The 20,725-nt window shown below is 36.0% G+C and overlaps 1 protein-coding gene and 1 long non-coding RNA gene across 4 annotated transcripts in view; both read left to right on the top strand.

Annotated features, from left to right (window-relative positions):
* Positions 1–9,618, top strand: part of LOC144979957 (uncharacterized) — a 22,571-nt gene extending 12,953 nt beyond the window's left edge. The window contains exon 2 of the long non-coding RNA XR_013646800.1: positions 7,877–9,618. This is a non-coding gene — a long non-coding RNA (uncharacterized LOC144979957). The remainder of the gene's footprint in view (positions 1–7,876) is intronic.
* Positions 1–20,725, top strand: part of LOC144979961 (KICSTOR complex protein SZT2-like) — a 143,683-nt gene that overhangs the window by 63,027 nt on the left and 59,931 nt on the right. For all 3 annotated transcript variants that reach the window (XM_078927314.1, XM_078927322.1, XM_078927331.1), the window contains exons 22-25: positions 14,904–15,019; positions 16,924–17,087; positions 17,479–17,602; positions 18,362–18,878. In XM_078927314.1, the coding sequence (XP_078783440.1) occupies positions 14,904–15,019; positions 16,924–17,087; positions 17,479–17,602; positions 18,362–18,878 (921 nt within the window). The remainder of the gene's footprint in view (positions 1–14,903; positions 15,020–16,923; positions 17,088–17,478; positions 17,603–18,361; positions 18,879–20,725) is intronic.

Below are 20,725 nucleotides of genomic sequence, written 5' to 3' on the forward strand. Positions count from 1 at the left end.
ATAACTTGATTTTTATGTAAATGAATGTGCAAAATTATATATAAATTTTATATATTCAGCATTTAATATCTTATATATTATTTCGCTCACTTATCGTTGAATTCTTTCCCAATGTTAAGAGCGGAAATGGGTTTATGTAAATTTTAAGAAATTGATTGTATTAAGAATAATGAGAGGAACCACTAACTGGTATCGATTTAATGCAAGTGCTCCAACCTCATTGTCGTACTCGCTAACCTGAAGGTTGACACACAATCCAAGTGCTAAAATGATGGCGCCTGTTTGCGATGGGATTTGACGAAACAAATTTGATTTTTAGATAAAATTATCACGATGACATATCGATCTTATAATGCATGTAAACCATCTTCGTGCCAATTGTAAATACACGTAAACCATCTTCGTGTCAATTATAAATACACCTAAACCATCTTCGTGTCAATTGTAAATACACCTAAACCATCTTCGTGTCAATTGTAAATACACCTAAACCATCTTCGTGTCAATTGTAAATACACCTAAACCATCTTCGTGTCAATTGTAAATACACCTAAACCATCTTCGTGTCAATTGTAAATACACCTAAACCATCTTCGTGTCAATTGTAAATACACCTAAACCATCTTCGTGTCAATCGTAAATACACCTAAACCATCTTCGTGTCAATCGTAAACACCATTCAAAATTTGGTGACGATTGATCCAGTGGTTTCGGAACCTTAGTGTTACAAAAAAAATCCAATTTGCCAAATATTTTGTAATATTATGTCCTTGGTAAATCGTTTTTTAATGTTTTTAAAAAATGTTTTCACGTTGCTTCAGCCTTTTGTTCTTTGAGATGATGCTTTTAGAGATTAAAGTCTTATTGATCCAAAAAAGATATTGGTTGATGAAACTGAAAGTTTCTTTTCACCTTAAAATTAGTCGTGGCAGCAAATTTTCCCATCATGATTGTATGCGTCGTCATGCCTGTAACAAATTGGGTCTTCTAGCTTCATGACTTCTGAACTCATTCTATGCTAAGTCGAGACAATGGCCCAAGCGATATGACATACAAAATGTATAATACATGCTGTCCTGCTATTTACCATACCATTTCAAATCATTCACGAGTGTCCGTCCCATCGTGTGTCCAATGACATTGACTGTCGTACTCTTTCTTTTTTTTTTCTCATTATTTATCTGTATGATATTAAGTTAAAACTCAGAAAGAAAGAAAGAGAGAGAGAGAGAGAGAGAGAGAGAGAGAGAGAGAGAGAGAGAGAGAGAGAGAGAGAGCGAGACGGTCGGGGGGGGGGGGGGGGGCAGGAATTTTGTTGCATGTTCTCCATGGAATTCTCCAACTAACTAATGTGTGTTGTTTATTTATTTATTTTTTTGGTTATTTTGGTCAAAGAATGGATGCACATCTTGTTTAATGTTATTCCAATTACCACAAAAATAAATAAATTGATGCTATGCGTTTATTAAAAAACAAAAAACAAAAACAAAACAAAACAAAAAAAACCCATAACAAATGAACACACAATGTTGTGCGTAACTTTAAACATTTACAGTCTGATTAATACTTATTTAGTGATATCTGCTTATAAAAATGGCTGGCGAGAACAATAACAAATAGGTGAATGACGCCAATTTCGTTCCTACTATAGTCCAGTCCTGACGATGACCAGACAAGTCAGCATGCATGATGTAATAGGTCAAGCTGCCTACCTGCCTTCCCTCCACGACTCTCTCCACCGTTTCATAGTGCACGATGCCATTTTGTTTACCTGCAGTAAACATACATACCCTATCATCCAGAACAGATTTTGTTTGATCTCCGATTTACTCTTACCCTCTGGGCTTTAACCAAAGCCATTTTTTTTTTTGGTCATAACGTACGATAGTGGCATGGAACGAAATATCGAAAAGTAAAACTGTTAGACTCTTCTCTGTGCATTTTACGTGTGCTGGGGACTTTTAGTGTCAACTGACGGGCATTCCCCCATAAACAATGTTTGCACATTCATACTGGTAGACTTGGAACAACATAGACCCTTCTCTCACAGGCACTGTCTTGTCATTGTTTTGTTTTTATTTTTTAATAAAGAATTTTAAAAATACTTTTTTCTTTATAAAAAAAATTAAAGCTCAAATAATGGATAAACATAATTTAACTAAAAAATATCAAAATAAGAACATTTTCTTACAACCGCAATATAAACGCATGTTATCCCCTACATAATCAAAATCACAACTGACAAAAATCAATTATTGGTTAAGATCAACGTGCACTTATTTGCAGGTCTTATAAGTCAAATTGTTGTGGTCTCATTGTTGTAATGGGAATACTCTCAAACCGACGCAAAATATTGTCCATTACAACAATGTTAAAACAAGTCCATATAATTTGCGTTCGATTATCAGACCTGAAAATGGTATGTTGCACTACGTAGGTTAAGATTAATCAGATGGAAACACCTGCCCTTTTCTCAATCATTTTCTTCTGTAAATAAACAACTTATACAACTTGAAGCAAGATAAGGCCAACTAATTCTCTTTTTTTCCTGTGTTAGTTGAAAAAGGAACTCATTATTAGAAGAAGAAAAAAATTCGAATATTTTTGATCCACCGTATTCTTGAAATATTTCACTATCATGATATCTTTATCGTAGTCATCATCATCATCATCATCATCATCATCATCATCATTATCATCATCATCATCATCATCATCATCATCATCATCATCATCATCATCATCATCATCATCATCATCATCATCATCATCAACTACAACAACATCATCATCATCATTATTATCACCATCATCGTCTTCATCATCATCATCATCATCTCATCATCATCATCATCATCAACAACAACAACAACAACAACACGACTCATTTGCTCAGTAATCCGTTTAAAACGATAACCACTCGGGTTTTGGAAAGCGGAATTCAGTAATGTATCCGTGCTATGTAGCTTACTTGAAATGCTTTGAGGTCATGTTGACAACTAAGAATGCACTGAAGCCATCCTTTTGTTTTCTGGTCTTCTGACTTACTTTGTCTCCACTCTGTCCTTACACTATAATATATTCCGCATTTGATTGTCGGTTCTAATGATGATATTCCAGACCTGCCTATTTGGAAAAATTAGAAATTCTTCATTTTTAGGAGAGAAAAAATTGTTGCCGCTATAGTTAAATTTTAAAATCAACAATTTACCATTACAAGGATTAAATAACACTTATAAATCCTAAAAAGTATGTAGTACGGTATCAACTTTTATTTTTAATACGTTTTAATGACTTAGAGATGCTCATGAAGTTCTGAAATTCTACGAATGTTTCGATATAGTAGACAGGTCTGTTATTCCTCCCATTTTGACACAGTGGTGTGTCCTTCTCCTTGTCATAATTGGAATGTCATCCAGATTCCATTTTCTCTCCTCACCACTTTCTATGACTACTATCCGTCATACTGCACGGTAGGTAAGCTTCTCTCATTGTACCTTTGCAGTCGTTTACTGACAAAACGTCTTTTTAAAATATATTTTGGTAAGAAAAGTTTTACTTCATATTATTGACTCTAGGCATTTAGTCCAAAAAAACAAAAACAAAAACAAAAACAAAAAACAAACTACCAACATCCGCCAGCCGGATATAACGTACCAACACATAAAACTATGTGTAACCTTAAACGTTTATAGTCTTATCAATACAAATTAATGAGAACTACTCATACAAATGTCTGGTTAAACATAATAACATGTAGCAGGGTGACGTCAATGTCGTTCTGTTTATATCGATGGATTAAGACGTCTCCAACTAGTCGAATGTAATGTCTCAAACCCGAGCCTTCTTTGAAGTCTCAAATTTCATACTTTTTGATAGGTTGAGGGCTTCGACTTCTTATACTAATGTGCTGTGGTTGAAGGTCATCTATGGTTGAAGGTTATCTTAATCGTTTCATATATAAAATGACATTTAAAAATACTCGTCATTCAAACATTGATCGATTTAAGTGACCCTCATCTTGGCAAAAACTCTCAAACTTGGGACTTCTTGAAGTCAGAGTAATATAGACCCCCGTCTGCGAAAGGTTTAAATGTTGTTAACTTACATTTCCATATCCTCTACTCTACGGCTGCGATAGGCTATCATCCTCACTTTGAGTCCGGGGACGAGGAAGATAGCGGCCACTGTCCAGCAACGGGAATTTAATAAGATAGTCGCTTTCTCTCTGAAGATAAAAATGACAGGTTTGCTGTCATTTGGGACCTTAATAAAATCACCCATTGGTCATGTGACCCTTTCATTGATATGGGTTGTTACGGAAGATGTTTCATGATTATAATCGTTTAGTAGGTATCATTTTTTTTTAATTTAAAAAGTGATGGCATTAGTAAAAGTCACGGCTTGCAATCTTGTGACCAACAAAGAATGAATGTAAAAATCGATTGTAGGTCAAGTGAATCTTTATCTCGAGACAGATGCACTTTCTTTGTACGTTCAGTGAGTTTTTTCCCACGGATCTTCCACGTTTTGCCTTTCAATTTCTCTTTCTTATTTTTAGTTTTTCGCTTTAATGTCCAAACTAGCTAAGCGTGGTTAGTTATTTTACTCTATGTCTATGTGTCATCTTACTCTCTGTCTCATAAATGAAGAGCGAACCATGTCCAGTTGAGTGGTCACGCAACGATCTCAGGTAACGCTTCGAATCAAGAGCCTTCTTCTACCTGCAAATGTTTGCCAATGATAAGAGTGTCTCGGGATCGCTGCAGATTATGTGACGGATTTTGTCGCAACCATCTTTATCTCTCCCCTTTTGTAAGTCTCACGGTTGCCTCGTAGTTGCTGGACTGTGTGTGTCACACGTTGGTTTGCAGGCTGTCTCTGCTGCTACTAGCTACATACTTGTCTCTTATCAGTATACTCCCCTCCTTCGGTATTTTTTTAAAACCATTGACGCTAGTCGATGGACCAAGCTCTAAAATTGCCACTATATGATACGTCTTCATTCCGTCAGTGGATCTTGTGGAAGTCAGCAGAAACCGCCACAGTCGTCCATTCTTTTACTGTTCACAATCATACATTCTGCAAGTCGTGTTTTGCGCAACAGGCAAAATGAGATTATGTGGCTCAACATGATATTCGACTTCAGGAAAGTTTAATTGCTGTTACAAAGTTTACTGATATATTTTAGTGCTATTGCGTATTGAATATATAGATGGCTTGGATGTTTAAAAAAATGTTTTTGTTCTCTTCGTGTTACAATCCGCCTTGCTTCGATTAGTTTATTACTTTGCATTTGTGTACGCTATGGCATACCTTTAAATGATAAGAATATTCTTATTTTTCTCGTGCACATTTATCTTTTTTATTATGTTGACGTGGCATAGAATCGAAAGTCAAGTAGTAGAGACAACGCTTCATTTGGTTTGCTTAGTCATTTGCTGTTACACTTGTTATTTTTTGTTTGTTTTTTTTTTGCACATTATATCTATATTATTTGAGTAGATTTGACAACAAAGTGTCTCCTAGCTATTAAGCTATTTTATATATACGCTGTGATATATCATTTGTTTTTTTTCTTAACATAATGATTACAGGTTAGTAATGTCTCTTCTAATTGTATATGCGTTTCCCATTATAGCGCAACGTATCCTCTGCAATATTATGTTAAACACAGCTTCTCGATCTTTCAATATTAATCTAAACAAATTATTTATTTTAAAAATCCGGCATGCTACTGAGATAGAAAAAGCTATGCACGCATGTTTGTTATTGTTTAATACTTTAATCCGTGTCTCATTGTCATTACGAACTGATATTGTAGCGCGTGACCGTCCCTCTGCGTGCAAGATTGTGGTATGTACATAAGAATAATATAGTTACAGCGATTATTAATACATATTCTCCATTCATTTCTGTCCATTCTTTTGTCTTTTCTATACATATTTTTCTCTCGTTTTCATATGTGCAGGTAGATAATGATGATTCAAGGGAGGCTTGTTAGGGGGCGTTGTGTTTTAATAAATTATCTTCGGTGTATGTGTAGCTTGGATAACTAGCCTATATCAACATTTCACATTGAACCGGCTCGGTATGGGTTTACATGGACCGATATGAATATCTGGCATGATTTTGATTATACTCCCATAGCTGAGTATTTCAGTTTACTTTTGTTTGCTTGTAAAGTATGCAATGGTTGACATGTTTTGTTTTAAGAAATGATGTTCCATTTAGTACGGGTATTCTGTTCAAAGTTTTTAACTGTTCATAGCCATTGTCTCAAGTTGAAGTTTTCTGATCAACGTTTAAGGTGTTCATGGCCATGGTTTCAAGTCGGTGATGTTGCAGTTGTCGGCAATGATCTAAATGAATATGATATGTGATGCAACGGATTATAAGACTGAATGTTCAGGTGTATTATGGAGTGGAGAGAGTTTTATCTCATCGTGATGTCCGAAAGCTGATGAGATTCAACTCCTCCAACTGCAGATTTCACCTGAGTGCAACACAATAGTTTAATAGCATACTCTAATCCTACAATGCCATCACACCTCGTGGAAGTTTATTTATAATTTAGTTGTTGTGGTCTTGGAAGACATAGATGATTTGTTCCTTGATTAGAAAACAAAACGTCAGCCTCTTTGAAATATGGAAACACCTCATCGATGCAAGCTGAGATTCCAAGGACTTTGGTATGTATATGGTATGGTAAAAGGTGAGGTCACATTTTTAACCCCCCCCCCCCCCCCCCCCCCCAATTGCTGTTTGTTTTGAATTTTTTTTTAAATTTTAAATTGTTATTGAGCAACACATATAATAATAATAATGATAATAATAATAATAATAAAAATAATAATAATAATAATAATAATAATAATAATAATAATAATAATAATAATAATAATATATTGCCATGTTCATTGCCATCAATGTTGTCTTTTGCATTTGGGCTGTCTCTCACTATGAATATCATTTGCGTTTGTAATAATTCAATATATAGAGATAATTTTTACCTAATTAAAACACCCTATTCGTGTCATGACAATCAATTTTAATAAAGGATAGTTTTATCTTTTAACGAAAATATAAGGAGTAATATGGCTCTTGAAATGAAAAAAATACAAATATACAAATATACGACGTTTTGGCATTTGCTCTTCGTCAGGCGACAGTCAAAACACGTATATAATGACAAGAAAAATAAATTAAAGGATACAAATAAATTGATATAAAATTATGAAAAAAAATTAATTAATAAATAAATAAAACAAACTAGGGGAGTAACTTACGTCTATCGTGGATGTTTGTGATTATTTTCTTAACAAGAACCTGTCCTCTTTTAAAATGTCATTGTGATAATTATCCAAAGTAGATATTATGAGCTGAAAACGTTGTTGAACGTAAAGGCTATTGTATAAAGGCGACCATTATTTATAGTTGTATTAACAATCACCTAACTGTTACTAGTTAAATTATCCCAATGCATTATAAAATGTACAAGAACTGTAATATACGAGATTGTATCTTATTTAGACTCATAGTTGACGTAGTTGATGTGTACTTTATTGTCCAAAGCAATGTATTTGGTGTGATTAAAGAGTGTTGTTTCTACGTTTTTAGGTTGCATTTTTTTAAAAACCCTGATGAAAAAAATTAATATAATTAGTTAGTTGATAAAATCCAATTTTAGTCGGAGTAACTGAATAACTAGTTAATCCGTCTCTATTGTGGCAATGGGTATTAGTAAGCTTTTAATTTGAAATTTAATATTTATTTGAGGCAAGAAGTATAATGATTGATTCTACGTTATTTTTCAGACATTATTGAAGTAGTAGTAGTATCCACAATGATAACCGTTCTTCCTTGATTGATTCAGGGGCTCATACCGTCAAGACCAATGTATATGCATCAAGGAAGAGTAATGGGCGACCTGTGGTCATTGCTGCTTGAATCTGGATGAGAGAAAAATAGATGTAAATGGATCGGATGACTTCGGTGTCTGCCTCCTTATCTCTTTATCCGGCCAGATGATGAGGGCCTCTTGTGGATCGGATCAGAGTCCAGTCATAATAAATAATAAATATATTCTATTTTTTAAAAATCACAATGAACTGCCTTGTCGTATCGGTATGCTGTGGAACAAATTATTAAAGAATTAAGACAAAGATTTACACTTGTAAATTTTGCCAACATTCCATCCTTTTGGAATTTTTTTCTGTCTTGAGATTGAATTGTTCATCCAACGTTCATTTCTTTTCCTTATTTATATTATTGATGCTTACATATTCTTCGTATACATTCTTTACAAAATAAATAGTTTAAACCAATTTGCTTGTGACAGCCACTCCAGTATAGCTCATTAAAACCAAATTATTGGTTTCTACTCCACTATATTATTAACTAGTGCTTTTCGTGATTCGTGAGGTTTAAGTCTTTAGCAGCTCTTCAGGTCGTCACAAACTGCCAAACTTTCCCATTATGTGCATTCGTCTACTTCATCGTAAGACCAGCTTCCGTGTCCGTCATTCAAATCTTGGTGCATCAAATCCATCTCCAACAATTTTCATTGCCCCCTCTCCGTGTTTTCTTTCTTGACAACTCTTTCCTGTTTCACACCTCAACATCTTGTCAAACTCATATATTAGCCTTATTTTCATAATTTTATTTAGGTTTATTTTCTGGTCATTTTGTACACACCTCTTTATCCTGTTTTTGTCTTCAAAGTTAACCCACTATTTTTATTCGACATAGATTTAATGATTGTTTATTTGCTCAGTTATTTAATTAAATGTTTAATTTATTATATTTTACTAGACAAGGGGAAGAAAATTAATTAAACCGCTGTTTAACTTTTTGCATTTGGATTATTGAATGAATCAAGCCTGATTTCTAAATAATTATTTGTTTCATAGAGTAAATGAAATAATGTATTGGTTCATAATTTTCCTCAAATAAATTTGGACACTATGCTCAACTGGTTCAAGATGGCTCACATGACTTTCTCCTGAAGTGGAAGGTCAACTGGATGGATGTCATTTTGTTCTTCCCAAAGACACAAAGTTTTACTTTATTTCTTTTTAGTCAACTTTTATGCTTTAGCAATTGAAAGTTTTACAATCTATCTTATTCTATGTTATTACCAAAGATATATTAAATGAAAGCATATACAAATCTCTCTCTCTCTCTCTCTCTCTCTCTCTCTCTCTCTCTCTCTCTCTCTCTCTCTCTCTCTCTCTCTCTCTCTTATCTACCTATCAATCTATCTGTTTATCTCTGTCTCTTCTATATATCCTTCTTTCTTTTTGTCTGTTCACCTTTCCATTCTCTCTCCACCTCCACCCCGGGTTGAGTCTCTCTTTCTGTTGTGCGCGCACATACACCCAAATAAAGTCTCTCTCTTTTACTCATTCCTTAAATCGCCCTACCTACTGCTGTGAAAGACAATACACTACACAGAGATTCAGGAATTGAAAATGCGATTGTTTACTTTGTTCCACAGTTGTTATTAAAGTATTAATATATATATATTTTTTTAAATATACAAAACGTTAAATTGTCTTGTTTGACTTTTTGACTTGTCTGTGATATGTTAAAATAAATGCGTGTTTTTTTTCTTTTCGTGTGTGTCTGTGTGTGTGTTAATAGCTTATTTTGAAATTTTGCAGACAAGGGCGAAACACTATTTTCTCATATTGGCCATAAAAGGTTTACCTTATATTATCATATCGATGGCTTCAAATTATTTTATTAAAGAAAAGTTTTCGGGCTAAAATGAGATAATGTGTTGTTGTTTTTCTTTTTATTTGGACGACAATATTGATGATGATGATGATGATGATGATGATGATGATGATGAGGAGGAGGAGGAGGAGGAGGAGGCAAATGTGGTTGTTTTGTTTTTATGGGTTTACGGCGCTGGCAACACAGTGGTAGTGGTGATTGTATAAATTGTGGTGACTGCTCTAAGTATGATGAAGAAGGGGGACGACGAAAGTGATAAACTTGATTGAACGGTAACGATAACCAACGACACAATGACCCCGTGGTTAATTTCGGTGGTCGGTTAGGACTTGATAATAAAACAATTGTTGCTGTTGTAGAGAGGATCACATGAAAGAAAACGCCCCCTAATACCAATTTAGGATTAATCTTTGAACCCTGATAGTAGCATATATTATCTGTGGATTTCAGGATAGGGGAAGAAGAGCCCTTCAAATGATTCTGTGCTGGTCGGTGAAGGGACCTTACCGTCCTTTATGCCAGCATTGAGTGTGTTCTTTATCAGTCCTTGTGTATTGGGTTATCTACCTCAGGTGATAGAAGCGCCATGTTGAAGTGTCACGTGACTTGCAAGTTCTGACTGATTTTTGTTATCTTTGAAAAGACACACAAGCAATGCAGACTTTGGTTCTCTATTTTTATTGCTGTAGCAATATTATATTAGATGAGTGTTGAAGTAATAATATTATTAATATTACTATTCGCAGTCTTCTATTATTGTTCGCTATAGATGATGCTTAGACTTACACGAAGTCATTTCAACTAAAAGTATGGAATGTTGTAGATACGTGATGTGTCAATCTGTAGAAACGGGTCTGTTTTCTTGAGGAGCCATGGGGTCCTTTTTAACACAAGGCCAATGACCTATTTGACCATAATCTTTGATCATTATGTTTCCAACGGTCATCTGCACTGGCTTTTGAATCTCTTAAATACAAACCCATATTTCACGATCCAAATGAAATACAGTGGAACTCGGATACAACGGGGATAGTGGGACTAGCAAAAAAAATCCCCGTTGTAGCCGAGTCCCGTTATATTCATGCGTTCAATATTAGAAGGGAAGCATTACTGAAGGAAGATACACACCATGCTGTCTTCAAAGCACGTCAGCATTAAGCATGTTTCGGATTAAACGTCAATGGAATCGAAATTAAGATATTTTAGAAATAGTTTACCACGGCATCGGACCACAGAACAATGAGAGAAGAGAAGGGACTAGAGCCGCGTTTTATTTGCTAATCGACTGGTTGCTGCCGCCATGTTTTCTGGTATGCAAACAATGATCGGATAAGTCGAGAATAGAGAGAGAGGCGTTGGAGGTATGGGGACAGTCTAAAGCTTGGAATTGTAAAGATCATCCCTATTCATATCCAAGCTTAGAGGGGGATGTTTTTGTAACAGTTTGTTGAATTGCCGTGAAATTTTGCATGGCTATTACATATACCCGCGAAAGAAGAAAAAATTGTCTTTACTATTTTTATATAATAAAGTTATTATTATTGTAAGTTTTTTTTAACAACTCCTTTTAAAATTATATTTTTAAAACTTGAAAATGTTGCTGCTTGAGACTCGAAGGAAATGTAAGCTTCAATTTATTGAACAAGGACAGAAGATGTGGACGGTTCGGGTTTCCCGTCACCAACAAAACACGATGAATGAAAGAAACACTAAAGACGAAGGAGAAATGTGAGAATGGCGTAGTTAAGGTAATTAAACAATAACAACGATTAGATGGGACAGGAAATTGAATGCTCCTTTGCAAGGAAGTACGAATTCAAATATAACAATAAATATTAATAATAGGTGTGCAATTGATGAACTAATTAAAAGGGGGTGGGGGGGGGGGGGGGGAACTGTGTCGTGCAGTATAGAATGTAAAATAAATTGAAATGTAGTATAGTAGGAAATTGATAAAATGGAATTGGAGTAAAGTTTTACAAAATGTTTGGATAGTAATAAAAGTATTATTATCGGTGGTAGCAGCAGCAGCAGTAGTAGTAATAGTAGTAGTAGTAGTAGTAGTAGCAGTAGTGGTAGTGGTAGTAGTAGTAGTAGTAGTAGCAGCAGTAGTTGTAGTAGTAGTAGTCCCGCCAGTATTTTTAAAAATCCTTCCCAACAAAGCTCTTGCTGGCTTGCCTACCCTCAATTTCAAATTTCAGGGACATTTTACGGATAAAACCTCACATTTCAAGAACAATACATTCCCATTGATGTCCATATCCCATGATCTTGTGTTCATTCCCCAGTGGTGTCCACCTCTCATAGCCATGGGTTACTCTCCACTAGTGTCCACCTGCCTTAGTCCCAGGTTCACTGCCCACGGGTATCCACCTCCAATAGTTTCATGAGTACTGGAGTCCATATCCTGTGGTTCACCGTTCAATTCCCGCTAGTGTTCACCTACCATAGTTCCATGTTCACTCCCCAGTGATGTTCACGTCTCATAACCCCAGGTTCACTCCCCACCGGATTCCATATCCCGTGGTTCCATGATTTCTTATCAGTTATGTCCACTTCTCAAACCCCGGGGTTTACTCCCAACTGGTGTCCACCTCCAAATGTCCCAGGTTCCCCCCCCCCCCCCCACCGGATTCCATTATATACCGTGGTTCCACGATCACTTCCCGGTAGTGTCCACCTCTAATAGCCCCAGGTTCATTTCTCAGTGATGTCCACCTTCCATAGTACTGGGTTCAGTCCAGCTTGAGTCGATATCTCGTGGTTCTGTTATCACTCCCCAGTGGTGTCCACCTCCCATAGTCCCAGATCACTCTTCAATGGTGTCTATATCCTGAAGCTCCAGGTTTCCTCTGGTGTCGTCCATATCTCACCATCCATGGTTTACTCTTCACTGGTTTCAACCTCCCAAAGTCCCAGGTTTACTTCCCACTGGTGCATATATCCCATAATCATACATTTACTCCCTACTACTAATGTCCAACTTACATAGTTCGTGTTCACTCCCTACTGCTATCCACTTCACATAGTTCTAATCAGTCCCCTCCCATAGTTCTGGGTGTCCATCTCAAAAAGTGGATACATCCCTCTCTTGTTCACTCCCTAATTGTGTCTATCTCTTACAGCTCCCTGTTCACTCCCCACCGGTATCACCAGCCCATAGTCCCAGTTTACTCCCCACTGGTGTTCACAACCCAACGTCCTGGGTTTACTCTCCGCTGATATATCCCATAGTCCAATGTGCACCCGGGTTTACTTCACACTTGCGTCTACATTCCGTATTCTCGAATTCACTCCCCACTGCTGTCCACATCCCCGGGACTCTCGGTTTCCTCCTCTCTTGTATTGACCTCCCATTATCCTGGATATAATCTCCACGGATGTCCATCTCAAATGGTATGCTCCCTGGTTCAATTCCCACTGGTGCTCACCAATCTGAGTCCCTGGGTCAATCCACGCGTTGCTTTGATTTGTTTTATTGAAAGAACACAAGGGCCCCGCCTCTTTATCTTCGGATCAGAATAATAAGCAATATGTTAAAGCAGTAAAGCAGTTGGAAACAGCCTATGGTGATTATGAAAATATCAAATTGAGAATTTAGGGAGCTGGTTTCGGTGTAAGATAAAGATCAGAACAAGTGTGTTTGAAAGGTGCTAGACAAAAAAAGGAAAGACGAATACAAGAGAAAAAAATATTAAAAAAAAAAAAAGAGAGAGAGAGAGAGAGAGAGAGAGAGAGAGAGAGATAGATAGAGAGAGAGAGAGAGAGAGAGAGAGAGAGAGAGAGAGAGAGAGTTCAGTTATATTGATGTCATCTCGGAGCATTGCAGTGCTGATATCACACCACGCTATTGTCATATCCTCCTAGATCACTACAATTCCAATATCACAGTATAAAATACATATTAATATTTATACTCCAAAACTCCATAATGTGATATAGCATGGCACAATAATATCAGTGTCAATCAGATCGTTATAGTGCCAATATCGCAGTCCTGTAATACACATCAATTCCCTCCCATAACTTCAATCCAATATCACAGCACAGTAAAAGCAACGTCTTCACTGCTGTTTGCAATAGTAATGGATGTCCTAACAGAACCCATTCGGCGAGAGGCACCATGAAACATGATGTATGCGGATGATGTAGTACTTTTGAAAGATACAAAAACTGAGGCGGAAAGGGAACTGGAGGGTTGGAGACGGGTGTTGGAAAGGAGGGGATTAAGGGTAAGCAGATCGAAGACAGAGTATTTGTACATCGGACAAACAACAGAGATCAGAACCACTAATAAAGATAGGAGAATAGGATGTGCCAAAGATAAACCGATTCAAATACTTAGGAACAACTGTACCAAGAGATGGGGGCAATGAGATGGAGGTTAAGAAGAGGATACAGGCAGGCTGGAATAATTGGAGGAAGGTAACTGGAGTTATGTGTGACAAACGAATTTCCGCAAAGCTGAAGGGGAAAATATATACAACTGTTGTAAGACCAGCAATGTTATGTGGAGTAGAGACAAGAGCTATAATAAAGAAACAAGATAAAGAAGCTGAGGTGGCGTGACATGAGGATGTTGAGATGGTCACTTGACTGGACAAGAAAAGATAAAGGGAGAAACGAACGAATTCGGAGGTTGACTGAAGTGAAGAATGTATCAATAAAGATGAGAGAAGATAGATTGAAATGGTTAGGACATGTAAAGAGACGAGAGAGGGAGTACGTGGAAAGAAACGTATTGGACTTACAATTGGGGGAAATAGGAAAAAGGGACACCCAAAGACTAGATGGTTTGATAAGGTAAAGGACGATATGAAGGAATTGGGCCTGGAGGAAGATAATGCTCTGACCCGAAATGCATGGCGATGTGGCATTCATTATGGCAACCCTGCAAAATGCAGGATAAGCTGAAAGAAGAAGAAGAAGAAAAATTACATACAGTAATACCACTGTAATCCCAGAACGTTATTTGCTGATTAATGTTGTATCAATATCAATGCCCCTCAATACGATGTTGATATCACAACACTATGCTTGTTTGTTGACATCAGTCTGCCTCAGAAACATTGTGGTGCTGATGACCTTCTTTACAAACGAATATTTATTGATTAAATTGCCTCACAATAATTTACATAGGGCCCAACCTCTTCTTTCCACAGTTCTTCCCCTATGACTACGAGATCGTGTCCAGCTTGAGTACATTTGAACATCTTGTGTACCTTTGTGAGAATCCAGCCATTCCCAGCCATGATGTGGTCAGTTCCAGGCAGTCAAGGTGAATTCCTGCAGGGTTTTTTGTTTTTTTAAAAAAAATTATTTTGTTTTGTTTTTCGTTTTAAAAAAAAAGTTTATTCTTCAAGAATGTAACAAATTTTATGAAGAACAGTTATGTATGTAGATCAAAAAGTCACCCGTATACCACCATGCAAAGACAAAGATATTGAGTCATTTTGGAGTGATTTGTCAGATTGCCTTATTTTGATGCTGTTAACAAAGAGCTTCATAAAAATCCCGATGGGGTGGGGATACTTCGGATCCCCCTGAGCCGATGGAGTCTTCATCGGTCCATAGCCTTTCTCTGTCATTCACCCTTCTAAATCATTTGTCCTTACCATATGGCTGGTCTCACTTGGACCCTGATTGTTGAAGTAGTCCCCTTTTGTCTTACATTTCCTTTGCTTCATAGAATGATTGGGTAAAGGGTCGTTTACGCATTAAAAGCCATAAAAAAACAAGACAAAACAAAACAATGTTGAGAACTGATCCTGAACGACAATTGAAAATTGAGATATTTGTCAAAGAAAAAAGAAAAAGAGAAATTACCGCCAGAGTCTATATTACTATGAAACCCACATTCTGCTTTGCTAGAAGACTCATGTCGATATAGCTACATTTTAAAGATGTGTACACTGTAAAAAAAAATTAAGATATTGAAAATCAGATTCCTGGTTGTCCAACTAAAAGGTAAGTTTTTAAAGGACCTGTAAAAGATTAAAGGGAGCCTTCATCTGAAATGGGCTACTACAAAGTGTTCTACACTAATTCTTCGAAGTGAGAAGAAGCTGTTATGGTGGAAAGGGCACACGAATATAGTAATTGGTTCCATTTTCGAAACAAATATGAAACAAGGGTTCTAAAATCATGTATCAATCATTTTTATACACAAACGTTTTTGTGTCGTCTTAATTTAGTTATTTGTTTTAATTTAATTTACCCTCCCCTCCAGACACTCACAGCCTCATATACAACCAAGAGTGTGGGGGCTTAAATTCAGCTTCAGACAATACTTTGCTAAATGATAAACAGTAGATAATAAAGTGAAGGCTGTTTATTTTATATGGTAATGAGAACATTAGACTTGAGTAGTTCCAAATATGTCTAGTAGGCTGCTGCTCATGACCAAAGACAATGGTATTTCATCACAGCTAAGTAGAGAAAGATCTGGCCAGATCCCCATAGACTGTGTGTGGACCTGAAAGGTCCTAAGTCAAACAAAAAAGATGTGTTGTTAGACAGCATCCCTGATTGATAAAATTGATTCATTCATCCATTGATTCATTAATTCATTTTTTCAATCATTTCAAACAATCAAAGCAAACGAAGATGGTCTTAGTTACCGCAACTACACATTCCTCACTCATATTTATTATTTTAAAGGCTTTAGATTGAAAGTTTGCTCATTAGGCCATAACAGCTTTTGTTCTTTCCCCCCCCCCCCCCTTTAAAAAAATAAAAAATTAATGATATGCATACCAGCAAAATGTTCTTTGTGACATATTATTTAGGAGTGAGACAAGCTGTTGAAGAAGCTCGCCCATGACACATACACACGAACACACACAAACTGTGTGTGTGTGTGTGCGCGCGCGCATTTGTAGGTGTGGGTGTGTGAGAACTTTAGATAAATAGCCAGATCTGTTGCTAAACCTGAGATATCTTAATTATAACCTAGTTTTTCAGAGTTGATGTTTTTAAAATTATAGTTGAAAATATCATGCGTTACAATTCTTGATATTTTATGAAAATAAAGTCATTTATTGATATTAAACTAAAAGATATAAATTCCCAATGATAAGAGCTAAACAGATCTGATTATTTATTGATAGTATTCATCAGAGAACTGAGCTCTCATTATTCTGTCTTCCTAAAAAGGAGTACGTCTACTCTGTCTTTCTACAGCCCTCCCTCCACTCCAGGCCATAACAGGTTCATACCTAAAAAGGAAGAAAGCATCAGATCAGAGCCCACTGTCAACTTTATTTCTTTTCCTTTCGACCTCATGTCCATACTGCCTCGCAGTCAGCAAGGAGAACTTCTGTTTTCATCCTTTGTTATAGGAAATGGTTTGTAGTTTACTTTTTGAGGCTTTTTTTTTCATATATCTAATTATTAATATTGTTATAGGAATCTTTAAAATTTATGCTTTCAGCCCAATGTTAAAATTGGTAAAGGTTTTTACATTTTGTTAATAAATTTTGGAGAAAAGAAAAAATATAAAGCAATAACGAGTTTACAATACTTCCATCGATAAACATGCTTGATTGACTTGACCACAATTATGCACTCTAGTCGTCTTCTCATCGCATTGGATGCATGTGGTACTGGACTTAGTTGTAATTGGAATGCACACTTTCTCATTTTACAGATAGAGACCGTATTTTTTAGCCTTTTTGACATTGTTGAAGTTGATGAAGATGTATAATGTATAATATCATTATTCATTTTGCATTCCAGAAAGTGAAGAAGTTCATCATGATGTGGCAATGGAACCCAATGAAGTCTTGTTCAGCCTTTTCTACGACAAACTCAAAGAGACTCATGACAATGAAATATTGCTTTCTTCTGATGATTGCCACAGGTAATATCTTATTTATAATAAACTATAGCCGTTTGCATTGTTGTCATACATTGTTTTAAAAAATGCCAATATTTTAAATCACTTTTGCTATAATTTAGTATTTCAGTCAGGCTGTGTATGACTGTAAAACACTGTGAATTGGTAAATGACTCTATATTCAAAAAATTTTTTAAGTTCTCAGATTTCTCCTCAACACCCACTTAAAAATTTTAAAGAAGAGAAGGCTATAAGAAGAGTGCATCTTTTATGCCTTTAATAATAAAAATAATATTGAGACTTGTATAGCACTGTATACCGAGGCATCAAAGCGCTTAAAGGTTACAACCTTTGGAACTACATTTAATATACATTGATCTACAGTGGACATAATATGCACTTTACACACATTTCTATATTTTAACACAACTCAGTAAAATTAAGTTTAATGTATATCATTTTTTTGAATAATGACTAATATATGAGATATTCATTAGAAAGGTATGTTTTCAGATTTTTCTGAAAGATGTTAAGCCTAGTAGAGGATTTAAGTGATTCAGGAAGTGAATTCCAAGTTTCTAGGCCAAAAGTGCAAAAAGCTCTTTACAATCCAATACTCTATCATTTTTCACATTCTCTGTCTTAGATACTCCTTATAGCAACATCTCTGCAGCCGCCATCCCATCCTTCATAATGTTGGCATACATTTTATAACTATTAAACTTTTTTTTTTTAATTGTTATGATATGATGATGAATATTTAAACATTTTTTGTCTTCTAAGATTCGTGCACCACATGTTTCAGCGTAGAAGGGATCACAACTCCAACCCTATGCCATTTGCTTACCACCCTGACTCATGCTGTGACAGAGACTACCATTTTTCTACTTCTTTGGACTCTGACTCGCCTTTTTTCAAATACACAGCAGGAAAGTATGACAGCTGCTCCTGCCCCACCACCAAACCCACCAACAAAAGCCCGGACACCAAAGGTTCATCATCCACTAGCACCTATGCCACAGCACAAGCCGATGAAAGTCTTCGCAGCAGCCATCATCATCAGTATGATTGTCGTCATTCTGGACGTAGCAGAAGTAGTAGTGACAACACCAAACACTCCAGGAAGTCGGACTCTTCTCACTGCCCATTGTGGAAATGTTACCTGAAGCTTGAAAAGCCTGATCACATGCTGCTTACTTTTGTACCATCAAGTTTTGAAGATTTTCTTCTTCTGAACCCTGTAAAGGTTGGAGCGAGTGGAGACTTAAAAAGTGGTGCGGGTCTTAGTCCAGATAACACAGTAAGTCAAAAATTAATTACCATTTTTGGAACAGTAATTAGTAATAAGTAATTAACACTTCTTTTACTCCATATAGCTAATCAAGATGGAGATGCCGCTATGTGGTCTTGTGGTGTGACACTCGCTTTCGGATCAGATGGTTTTGGGTTCGAGTCTTGCTCAGCGCATAATTGAGTCCTTGGAAAAAGCTCTTTACTCACATTTTCTCACTGTACTCAGGTGTAAAATGAGTACCTGGCTGTTAAAAGTGTTGTCTTTGTCAGAAAAAATTGTAATATTGCCTAACAGGCATCATGTCTTGTTCTACTTGTTAAGTGTTGCTGTTGGTCAGGGACCCTTTGCAACATATAAAATCTCAAGCTCAAGAGATAATCTCAAATTTTGAGGTATAAATTGGAAAGACATGTTGATTTCTACTGTTCAGAGCAGGCGACCACCTATTCAAAGTAAAACTTTTCAAATGACCAATGATTTTAAACAATTTGACCTAGAAAATATTCCCTTATACCATAAACCTGGGCAGCTTCTCTGTAGAAATTGGTTTTTATTTTAAATGCCTCGAGCAACTTTTTGGGGAGTCAGATGAGACACTCATTTACATTTCTGCTTCATTCTGACATCTTTTAAAAACACACTTGCGGGTGGTTGGATGGGAGCATCACCCTTGAATCATATACCTATGATGTTCTCATGGGTGTACGATCCGATAGTGATGTCGTTTCTTCTTCTCTTTACTAGCCTATCCTGCTTCTTTGGTTTGTGATTGTATTTTTGACAGGGGATATTTTTTTCCTGTAAATCTTCTGCCTGTTTGTTCTTGGTTATTTATAATTTAGCTTATGATATCTTTAGGTTATGATTTTGATTGACATTTGTACTATTTTTGTTAGATTGCTTTTTTTTTTTGTTTCAGCGGTCTCTCATATAACCTCAATTGTGTTGGAAGAGACCTAAAGCAACAAACAAACAAACAAACAAAAAACACACTTTTTCTCATTTTGACTTAAAAACCTAAACTTCATATATCAATAGATAGATGGTCCCCAAGTTGTCAAAATGTCTTAATCCTGACACCTCAAACAATTTGAGAGACAATGAGACTTGTTGAGTGTTGGGATCATCTTGACCTATCAATATATGAATGAATGTTTTCTGCAAAATAAAAAAACAGAAATTTTGTCAATGTGCAGCAGATAAGTGTCGAAGAGATTGGACTTATTCAAATTTACTTTTTATGATATAACCTCATTTCAATCTGCTTTATCCATTAGGAAAGAATAGGAAAATATTGTTAATAAAATAAGTTTTAAAAAGAATTGCTTTGTGACCTCATTTTGGGTATACAACCCCAAGATTTGTGGGTATCAAATAATACAAACTCACTTCATATCTTTATAAAGAAATCGAATTTTGTATGGCTTAAATAAATAATCACTAAAAAAATTATACCTATCCATGCAAAGATACGATTAAACATTGAACACTAAAAAAATGCTGAAGACTTAACAGATCAGCATGAAACTGATAAGTATCGGCATAGAAATGGAACATATATTATTATATGCACTTTACACTTAATGAGAGGTTATAAACGTTTAAAAGGAACAAGAAGGACACATGAAAAAATTCATAATACAGGGTGATTCAAAAAGAATACGACAAAACTGTCACACAATATTTTAAAATAGAAGAACAATAGAAAACACTAGCTTTGGCACATGTGTAGTACATACTTTCACGTTTTTATTTCATGTTTTTTAAATGCTCAGTGTGGCCACCACTGGCAGTGCGGACATCAAGCCAATATGAGAATTCATCCCAAACATGCGGCAGCATGTCATATTCCA

The sequence above is a fragment of the Berghia stephanieae genome, chromosome 1 (genome assembly GCF_034508935.2).
Source record: "Berghia stephanieae isolate SIO BIC M18660-M18661 chromosome 1, UCSD_Bste_1.3, whole genome shotgun sequence".
NCBI lineage: Eukaryota > Metazoa > Mollusca > Gastropoda > Nudibranchia > Aeolidiidae > Berghia > Berghia stephanieae.